Genomic DNA, 11,388 nt, shown 5'->3' on the forward strand with positions numbered 1-11,388 from the left:
TTTTAACAATGTTTTACAGGCCTTTGAATGCGTACATCACCCCTTGTTAGTTGGCTACTTTTGGCTAGCGGCTAACGGCTAACGGAACCACCAGGACACGCACTGCGTACCTCACCAGCCGCTGCAATGCAGGCAGACAGTTTGGTGAATTATTTTTGGCAAGATTTTATAAAATGTCTTATAAGATGACTTAAAGCTTGTTTTTGAGTATGATTGAAGTGTGTTTTAAGATGCCTTACAGCCCATCAGTGGGGGGGTTAGCAGATTGTGAGTTGTACACTATACATCATGGTTGTTGCAGACACACCTTGCAGAGATCTGCACTTTGTATTCTGAGTGCGCCTTTCTAGTTATTTATTGTCATTCTTGAGCATATTTAGATATAACTAGTCGTCATTACCCCAAAAGATGAAGGGCAAATGCACTATTTACCTGTTGAAGAAACCTGTGTAATGCAGTAGTGCTGATTGTGAAATGTGGGACTGTAACAGCGGTTAAATAAACCAATTATGAGAATTCCCAAGATTAAAATCTTAATTTTTTGAGATAAATACATTATATAAATATTCTTTTATTTCCGATGCCGTCCCTAACGGACGGACCTCTGAGCGAGGTCCTAAAAGGTACATATACTTGTTTACTTTCATGGTCATTCCGTGTTCTTTTCTTAATATAAATATGTACTCATATAATAAATATATTTTGCACACAATAACTTTTGTTTGTTTTGTTTTAGTCTGTGTTGCAATGAGGTTGATTCAACCTTCAATGAGTTTTTTTCTAATCTCAGAAAAATATGTTGTTCTTGTAAATTTGTGAATTATATCCTCATAAATGTACCACTTAAATCTCAGGGAATATCTGAGTGTTTTCTCAGAAATTTCGCTGTAATATATTGTGTTTACATGCCAGCAAAATCCCAATTCATCCCAACAGTGAAACACTAATTGCCCTAGTCGATGTGTCCTTGAGCAAGACACTTAACCCTGAATTGCTCCCCGTAGCTGTGTCTACGGTGTATGTAACATGTAAAGTGTCTTTGACTATAAAGCACTATATAAATTAAATGGATTATTATTATTATTATTATTAAAAAACACGCAAAACCACAGAGAATATCAATAGATTTAATTCAGAGTAAAAGACAGACATGATCATACTGTCCCCTTTTATTTATTTATTTAAATTACTGCCTAGAAGATGTGAGAAAAAGTCGTTCTCAGCAGTTTCCTACACTGAGAGACAGAAAAAAAAAACTTAAAACGACCAATTAAGCTTGAACCCCAAACTAATTAAAAAAATATACAGTATTTTTTTTACTGTTTGAGGATTTATGAATATCATCAATGTCCACACAGAATACCTTTTAATGCTTAAAAACTCCTTAAAGTACATTTATAGGTTCTGCTTGATAATTTGAGGTAAAGAAAAGCGCTAAAAATATACTATGAAAGGTATTAGTTCCACTTTGCAATGCAAAATATCCCCAAAGCTCTCCTTCAAAGCTTTTTTTCCCCCTCCAACTAAATTGGACGCATACTTGAGTGTGAAACTGAATACGTCTTTATTTCACTGGCCTGGAAGCTGCGTGGCTGAGTTTTGACTTTTCTTTCTTCTCTTCAAGAGCAGAGGATTAGTCGAGTCGTCAATGGTTTTGATTTTAATTTGATCGCAGTCCACTCTCATCGTCTGCAGGGCGTTTGTCATTTCCTCCTGACGACAGAAATAACAATATCGCTTTTATCAAAACAGAATGAAAAAAAAAAAACACACGCACGCCCAGATTTAATTTACATTGGGTTTCAATCGTATACTAGCATTAAACCCTCAACCCCTTGATCACAAATCAAGCACCAGCACTCACCTTCACCTTCTCCCAGACTTCTTGCTCCTCCCGCAGCACACGGCTGGTGTGAAGAGGCGTTCGAGGAACCTCCACGGACCGCTGCATCGGGGCGAGAGAACGTGAATGAGCGTCGGGTTCGAATCCCACACAAAACATCTCTCACAAAGCGGCAGATTCAAGAGGCTTCGGGCGGCCGCTCACGGTAATCCAGGGATGGTTCATGAACTCGCCGATGCTCATTCTCTGGGTGGGCTCGGTCTTCAGCAAGTGGCGGATTAGCTGCTTGGCTGGAACAGGAATTCATCATCATTATCATCATAGTCATCATCATCATCATCATCATCATCATCATCTTTAAACAATCATGTGGTAACTACTTATGTGGGACTACTTTTCCAAATGAAAGTTAAATAAAACAATCTGCAACGCCGTTGCAAAGTACCGTGTAATTCATAAAATACTAGAAAGATGTTAGGAGGGCGATGACCAATAAGTAGTATTGCTTTGCTGCTGCGCTTCTGTATTCATTGTTACTTGAGTAACATGTATACTGTTTATTATTACGCTGTTTATAATGTTTTATACTGTTTATCATGTTTTATACTGTTTATCGTGTGTTATACTGTTTATCATGTTTTATACTGTTTATCATTATACTGTTTATCATTATACTGTTTATCATTACGCTGTTTATAATGTGTTATACTGTGTATCATGTGTTATACTGTTTATCATGTTTTATACTGTTTATAATTATACTGTGTATCATGTTTAATACTGTTTATCATTATACTGTTGATGTGTTTTTAATGGTGGATGGAGCATGCATGGAGAGTAAAACTGAGTCTTTAGCATGAAACACCCGTTCCATTTTCCGCCCCTCTCACCTTCCTCAGACACATCGCACCACTCTGGCTTGGGGAAGTCATATTGTCCATTACGGATCCGTCTTTTCATTCCCGGGGATATCGCCAGACCGTGATGTGAGAAAAAGGGAGGATATCCACAAAGTCTGTGTGTAACAAAGAAAAGAAGAAGAAACAAAATCATATAATTAGAAGCAAACATTATTTTGAGAAGCCTCACAGTGAACAGAGATGTTTGATTGCAAGACGAGAATAGTCAAATCCCTCCGACTGACTTACAGAATATACATAATGACGCCCAGGGACCACATGTCACAGGATCTGTCGTACTTCTCTGGACCGAGAACCTCCGGAGCTGCAACAGCGTCAAGAGAAATGCTTTAAATTGGAGGAATCGGAATTGGGCAAGTTTTAATTGTTCTTTCAAGTTAGTTACGATTGGGCATATTTCATGTTGTCTGGAGACAAAGACAATATAAAATGTATATAAATATATATATATATATATATATATATATATATACATATAAATATATATATACACAAATATATATATATAAAATAAATCCCATTTCCATACAGTTTATGCGATACTTCAAAAGGTATGTGATATAAAAGGTATGCGATTGGACTCAAAGCTAATGAGATGGTCATCAAAACAACTGTCCGTTTGTCTACATTGACACATCCTTCAACCTGATGAAGGTACGATCACAAGTCCCATGCGGTGGCGTCTTACCAACGTAGTAGGGGGTAAAACAAGGTGTCGCTAAAGAGTTTACGGTGGTGATTTCTTTGGCAAACCCAAAGTCTGTCAGCTTGAGGAGGGCATCTGGCCTTTTGGAGGTGTACAGCAGGTTCTCTGGCTGAAAGGGAGTACATGGTCATCAACCACGAGAAAGGAAAAATAAGAGTACTATTTCTGTTTTGTAAAACTACACTTTTTATATGCCTTTATGCTACACTCTTAGAAATAAGGGTTCCAAACAGGTTCTTCCCGAAGTGCTGAATTTCTACCCGTAACCATTCGCTCCAGAAGTACCCTTTTTGACTAAATGCATTTTCAAGGGTTCTTTGTGAGACTACGGGTTCCATCAAGAACCCTTTTTGACTAAATGCATTTTCAAGGGTTCTTTGTGAGACTACGGGTTCCATCAAGAACCCTTTTTGACTAAATGCATTTTCAAGGGTTCTTTGTGAGACTCAGGGTTGGGGTTGGGGTGGGTCCAGACTATCCCTTGGACTATAAAAGGGCTCTTGGTAGAAACAAATAGGTTGGTTCTAGATGAAAACCTTGGAATACAAAAGGGTTCTGGGTAGAAAACCCCTTGTTAGCATCGTTAAAAGGTGTAAAGGATAGAACCTCAAGAGGGAGTTTCTGGATGGAACCATAGAAGGATTTGCTGTAGAGACTCTCATTGGAGGTTCTGGGTTGAAGCTTTCACAGATGGTTCTAGGCATAACCCTTTACGTTAAGTTCTAGCGAGAACCCTCTGAATGTGTTCCAGGTGGAACCCTAATAAAAGGTTCCACTAGCAAACAAAAGGCATTTTCCTATGAGGACGAGCCAAAGAACCGAATATGGTTCTAGTTAGCAATAAAAACAATACCCAGTTACCAAATCAAGATACACAAAATAAAAGCTTCCAGTGTTGGACTTGTTCATGGAAACCATTGTGGGTTTGCCATGTGGGGCGGTCCAGTCTGCGTATTTCAGCTCGAGAGGATTTCACTTATTGCCGATTGTTCTACTTGGCCTTAAATACAGGTCCTTTGACAGGATATTAAATGTGTCAGTGGCATGAGAGCACAATGACAACAAAACCACGGCAGCTTTATTAAGTTAAGAACAATCTCACGTTGCAAGTTCTGTCGTCAACTTCACCGTTACCTTGACGTCTCTGTGGGCGATGTTGATGGAATGCAAGAAACGTACGGCTTCTCCGATACTCTTCATGATGCCAGAGGCCTCTGAGTTCAAAAGGAAGCGAAGAGAGACGACACGGTTCAAACAGAAAGATGCAGATTAGATTATACATTCGGCAGCATATTTTTTTAATATTGTTAAAAGTTAGAATCCTTTAGATTTTGATCTGGTTCACCTGAGATTTGGCTCACCTGGCCGGTTCAGTCTACTTCCTTCTCTCACAGCTATATGAGCTGATTTCCACTGGCGATGTCGATTGTTCACATCTCATTCATTCTTTTTCTAAATAACAATATTTGATCAATTATTTTATTTTTGGTCTCCAAACAACCTTTTTCTTTGCGTCTTCTCCCTCTTTTTGTCTTAACCGGTTCCATTCAGGCGGCAGAAGGAACGACATTTACATAAACCTGGTCTGAATTGAGCTTTTTGTTTTGGTTACTGAATTGGGATGCCACATTTTACAGGTTTGCTGTTAAGTAGCTGTTTTTCCTGTCTACTGCAGGGTAAACACACACACAAGTGGTAATTAATAACATCAGCTATGACCCCGTTCCATTTAGGTGGGCCGGGGGCTCTGGTATTGAGCATGCTGCATCACAGGAATGACTGTGACTCTCTATAGAATGGGATCCTAACTGATTTTATCGTCATGTTTAAAATAAATCTTAGGAAGAACTTGAGTCCTGGCTCATACCCGTTTTCCCTTTTTTCAAATTCAGGTTTCTAAATTTGGGACCGGCCTAAAAACCTTTTTATTCAGGAAGGCGTTTTTGCCAGCTATTTTATTTTTTATTATTTATCTCTAGCACTCTGAGATTCTTTTTGAATGAAAAGTGCTTTAGAAATAAAATGCATTATTATTATTATGTCTCTGATTTTATTTACTTTTAAACTCGGTCGGCCTGTGCAGGTGTGAATAGATTAATTCTCTTCCTGGGACAAATCACACCTTATAATCCTAATTATCATTTTTATTGGTTAGATGAAGGTTTATGAGCTAATAAATTCCCGTCACAGCTCTGGCCCTCCTTCAAACTTGTGTATTCGCCCTCCTTTTGTTTAAACCACAATTTAATTTACGGACACAGCTGCGTCAGAGAAGTTTCTATTCTGTACTTTCCTTCGTACAAAGTAGAGTTACCAAGAAAAACTAGGCGTTCGTGAATTCCAGTGGCTTTAATCTTGATAAATGTTCTTCATCACCCAATTCAGCATGTCTATTAAAATGTAAAATGTGAAAAATGTGTCCAAACAGACCAAAAACCAACAATATTCAATTAAATCCTCACATTTGAGCAGCTGGAACCAGAATCTTTTATGTTTTCGCTACCACTGAAACATTTAATTGATTGCTATTTACTTTTCGACTGACATTTTCAGTTCCCGTGATTTCACCTCACTGACAACAGCTTTCCTGTTTATTGTTCACTCTCAGACGGAGAAGTGTGTCGCCCCTTCAAAGTAAAAGCATTCCAAAAGGAAACAAAATGTGTAACTGTGGTTAGCGTCAAGAGTCATTTTGAGCTTTTTTTGGACAAAAATCGTTTGTGTCGTGAAAGAGAAAAGGCCAATTATTGACTGCACCAAGAATCCTGGGACCTGGAGCATCAAAACCACACAGAAAGATTAAGGTGTGTACCTTGAACTGGACTTGATAAATAATAACCTCTTTACCTCTTTCTGTAAATGCAAGATTTCCTTTTCCTCTGTCTTGGATGTGACTGAATAATTCCCCTCCGTCCATACTGAAAAGAGAAATAAAGAAAAATGGAACATAAACACAGTGTAATGAATCTGCATTTAGAGCAAGTTCACCTAAGGTCACAAATGATGCACACGGCGGTCCGAGGGGCTACATATTACTTAAAGTGAGCAATCCCTGTTGCTTTCATGGTATTTAACCTCAGAGGCCGTTTGAGTCCTTTAAACTTGGCATGTTGAACTCGGTGTCTGCAGGTTAGGTGAGGTCCTTTGAGATGTTCCAGACTCCCAAAGTAAATAATTTGGACCAAGGGGGGGGGTCACACAAGATTGCTTCGACCTCCTCCGAGGTGCTAATTAACTACACGTGCATTGTGTATGTTGTGGGATAAACTGCGTTCGCCTCATCCATTGCCTCGTTTTAGAGCGGATCACTTTTTGCCGAGCTCTACGATCCTTTTACGTGCCACGGAAAAAATTATACAAAAGTGATTTTCCTCAATGAAATGCTGCTAATTCGATTTTTAGGTCCAAAAAAAAAAGCTCTCGACCAAAAGTTCACTCACTTACAGATATTATTAGTCCCTTTTATTGTTCTTAGTCGGGATTGAAACATAGCACAACTTTAATCTAATCATATCCTTTCCAGTTTTGAGAACTTCTGGTATTTCGTAACACAAGAGTTGGCCCGTTCGGACGAAGTTGGAAACACCGGCCTGATTGTGTGTTGCCGAGCGGCCTCGGCCTGCTTCCTATTACCTCGTCTCCTGAAGCGTTTAGAAAACCGCTCACCTCAGCAATGGTGTGCGTTAACTAAGCTAACATGACGCAATTGTGTTGGGAGACCACACGTACAGCCTTGGCTCTGGATGTGTGTGTGTGTGTGCAGGAGAACAAACCACTCCATTATGACGAGGAGGCACTTCCTGCCCTGGTGGAGGTTCTCATAAACGTCTATGATGGGCACAACGTGGTGGCACGGTGACACCCTCCAGTGGAGCTCCACCTCCCGTCTGGCCTCGGGACAATCCTGCAGCATCTGAGAACGAAGGGAAACAAACAAATCAGTCAGATCTCTTCTTTTGGTTTAACAAGGTTCATATTTTTTTGGTTTGTTTAGAATTTCGCCAAAATAAAAGGAACATACCATTCTCAGTCGATGTTTATTAAAAGCCATTACGGGGGCTCGGGCATTTCCCCCCCCTTGTAAATACGAATGTTACTGCAGGAAGGCTTTTTCTATCACGCATTTTGACCGATTAATTTTGGGTTTTGGACTGTCAGTCCCACAAAATAGAACAGAAAACCGAAAAAAAACGGTGTTTCCCCAACTCGTCTCCGATCAAAGCAGCGAGCAGCGGCAGCTCCGAAAGTCGCTGAATTTAGCAAGAATGTCGGCGAGTCGTCAACAGTAACCGCCAGGCCTCCCTCCGAAGCCACGCCCCCAAGAATGATCGCGATGACAGCAAACAGCCGACACTTCCAGCGTTCATCGGTCGCTGTCAAGATGTGAGAATTGCGTTTAATTTAACAATAATGAAAGGATTTAGTTTTTAAGTGCAGTCGGCCTGTTCCCCTTTAAACTTGGCTCTCTGTGGGTCGGAGAGCACAAGCTGTACTTCAGGGGGATTTACTGTGGGAGAATTCATGCTGCATCGGGGTCAACGCATCTCTGTCAATACTGGTAACAACGTGTATTCCTTTCAGTCGCATTCTTTCTTCGATATTTCACAACGTGAATTCATCAGCTTTTACAATCTCCTCCTTCAGAGTACGTCGGTCTTTCATTTACCGCGGGGCATTTCATCGTGCGGAATTAGTCTGTCGCGCATATGTGCGTCGTGATGTTATGCTCTCGCTTTCACGAGCTGTTCGGAGATGTCAGCGCGAGACTCCGAGAGGACGGGGCCCATGTGGAAGATGAGGATTTACCGATGTTCAAAGGATCGGAGGAGGATGCCACTTGTAACTGCAGGATTATCTCTGTATTTATGCTTCGGTCACTGGGGCTTCCTGCGTGTCCACTTAAAAGGAAGAGTGTGTCGCATTTAGGGGGATTTAAATGGGATTCAATATTAATAAGTGAGTTATCTTTAAAGGAACAGGGTGCAGGATCTAGTGGGATTTAAGTGGGATTTAATCGTAATAAGTGGGTTTTCTTTACAGAAACAGGGTGCAGGATTTAGTGGGATTTAAATGGGATACAATATTAATAAGGGTGGTTTGTTTAAAGGAACGGGGTGCAACATTTATGGGGATTTATATGGGATACAATATTAATAAGGCTGGTTTTCTTTCAATGAACAAGGTGCAACATTTAAGGGGATTAAATGGGATCAATAGGGATTGTTTTTCTTTCAAGGATTAGTTGAAATAAGAGGAAAAGGAAAGAAAGAAAAGGAAGTTTTGGCCCGCGGATCGCCTGTTTGCCGTCCACTATCCCCCAAAAAAACTGCACACAACATGGCAGAACAAAATGTTTTATTTCTTCTTCATGAAAAGACCACATTTGGGTGATCTTTACGTCCGTAAATCACATCTGATGAAAGCGAATTAAGAGGCAAAAATGTTCGAGGGGACGTGGAGTTCTCGTCTGAACAATTAGCAGCTGAGGTTTTACACAAAAATGATAAACACACAAACAAAAGGTCCAGGGGAAGGATTGGTACATTGGCCAGATCCTCCATCTTGTCCTCCATGTCAAAATTCCTTCCCTGCTGAGCATGTGCTGTCAGCATGACCCCCCCCCCCCCCCCCATAGTCCTGCTGTACCCACACCACACGTCATAATCTCTCAGCCATCTCGGGCCTCTCGCACCGGGCTACTTTTAGACACATGGCATGTTCCCCTCCTCCCTCCTTCACGGCTGGAATTGGAAAAGTTCGTTCTAAAAAAACACGACACACCGTCGAAACGGTGCCCCCCCCTTCCCAAGAGGCCGGAGCTGCCTGACAATATATATCGTTTACCAAACGGTGGGACATAAATTAGACCCCTCGCAAATCCAATGAAGCCCTTAAATTACAAGCTCGCACTAGAGGCAAATAAATATATTACCCCTCCCTGCTGAGCTCTAAATACGAGTATTGCCTTTAAATCCAGATGTGACAGCAGGTACTCAATATTGTTGGATGTGCATCACACGCGTTTCTTCCAGAGGAATGCGGGGGCGATAACGGACTGATAGATCTCTCCCCACGGGCTGAAAACTGAGAGCAACCCGTGTGTGTGTGTGTGTGTGTGTGTGTGTGTGTGTGAGAGGCAGAATCTTCTCCAAGAGGAAGATGAAAGTTCTCTCACAACCTCGCTTCACATGACACATCATCCCGACCGCCGAGGCCTCCGCCGCACTTTCTTTGCCCCCGGGGTGGCAAAAAAAAAAAAAACTCATGGCGCAACAGTCCTTTTTCGTGGGCCGGGCTTTTGATCCTGCTCACTAAAAATAAGAAGAAAAAAAAACAAAGTTTCAATGGGCTTCTCAGACAAAGTTGAGATGAAGGAAGTGTAGATAAGGAGCGGCTGGAGCAGGAGAGCCCCCCCTCCCCCCAGGAATTATTGGAACTGCCGCCTGCATGTGAGGGTGTTTAATGCCTTTATTTCTTTAGCAAATCCAAACAATTTAAATGGAGATTACATTCAAATCTGTGCGACCTTGACGCCAAACCAAGCACAACGTACATCTTTTCTCCACGAGGTGCTGCCTTCAAGCAATGCAAACATCGCGATGCAGAAAGACACGTGTTTCTTGTTCCCGAGCGTCTGCACAATGTGCAGGACTCTGTGGCACTCATGTGTCAACGATGACCTCACCGCATCCCGAGAGACACAAACAAAAACAATGCATCTGAATTATGGCTCAGACACATCTGATCAATAACAAACAAAAAAAAAACACTGGACAATGTTTATTCCGCTATCTTATAGGCTGCTATAGCAAAAACTACATTATGACTTCATATTAAATAGCCACAATAGATCAGAAAGCGTGCATTCTCCTCCTAATAATACAGGGGGGGGGGGGGGGTCACGGTACCTTCAGTGCGTACTTTGCTCCACTCTCTCTGTGGAAGGCTTCCAGCACTCGGCCGTTTATCCCCTTCCCGAGCACCTGACTCGTGACGTCGTAATCGTCTGTGATCACGTTCCTTCTGATCTGGAGCGGGTTGTTAAACGGATTCACGAAACACTGCGCAGGGAACGGAGCAGCGTTCAGATGGGGCTGCTGCGGGTTCGGGTTCGGGTTCGGGTTCGGGTTCGGGTTCGGGTTCGGGTTCGGGTTCGGGTTCTGGTTCTGGTTCGGGTTCTGGTTCGGGAGAGCCTGCTGCAGCGGATTCGACATGCTTTAACATGAGCGGTAACGACCGGTCACTGGCTCGCTTGTCTCAGCCGGAGCGCACGTTGTTGTCCTTGTGTGACACACACACACACACTCACACACACACACACACACACACACACACACACACACACACACACACACACACACACACACACACACACACGCACACACACACACACACACACCAGCCCCCCTTCAAAGTCCTCCACCAGCGGACTGACTTTCCAGCTTTTATCATCAAAGCTTCTCGAACACAACTTCTTGTGCCGGTTGCATGAAAATTATTAATTAAATCACTTCATGAAAATGAAAATGAATCAATCAGGGGGATAAACGAATTAGCCAAACTTCCGGACTGAGATGGTGGACTGTGGGGAGGGGGGGAGGGGGGGGGGGGGGGGGGGGGGGGGGTTGTTCCTCCTCTTACTTCTGAGAGGCAAGAGGGAGATCAACATGTATTTATTTTTTTAATAAACAAATGTCTAAATCTCAGTGTCATTTAAAAAAAAAAAATGTAAAAAAATCTTAGAAAAAAGAAATGAACTTATGAAACAGTTTAAAAGGGTTCAACAGCGACACCTGCAGGAAAGAGGAGTCCGGGATGCTGCTGCTCTCCTCTAGGGCCATGACATCTTGTATCAATCTGATCAATTTGTTTTTTTGTTCATGCTTTTGAATTTGAATCTGCCACGCTCCGGAAGAAAT

The 11,388-nt window shown here is 41.9% G+C and overlaps 1 protein-coding gene across 1 annotated transcript; it reads right to left on the reverse strand.

The window, feature by feature from the left end:
• Nucleotides 1–1,569: 1,569 nt before the first annotated feature.
• On the reverse strand, nt 1,570–10,683 carry LOC117734039 (MAP kinase-activated protein kinase 2-like). Its single transcript, XM_034538093.1, has 11 exons — nt 10,649–10,683; nt 10,378–10,570; nt 7,243–7,382; nt 6,317–6,387; nt 4,604–4,683; nt 3,452–3,578; nt 2,992–3,067; nt 2,734–2,858; nt 2,048–2,133; nt 1,865–1,945; nt 1,570–1,713 (listed from the first exon to the last, which is right to left on the reverse strand). Exons 1-11 carry the CDS (start codon nt 10,681–10,683, stop codon nt 1,570–1,572), a joined length of 1,158 nt encoding a protein of 385 aa, XP_034393984.1.
• Nucleotides 10,684–11,388: the final 705 nt, after the last annotated feature.

The sequence above is a fragment of the Cyclopterus lumpus genome, chromosome 7 (genome assembly GCF_009769545.1).
Source record: "Cyclopterus lumpus isolate fCycLum1 chromosome 7, fCycLum1.pri, whole genome shotgun sequence".
Lineage (NCBI taxonomy): Eukaryota > Metazoa > Chordata > Actinopteri > Perciformes > Cyclopteridae > Cyclopterus > Cyclopterus lumpus.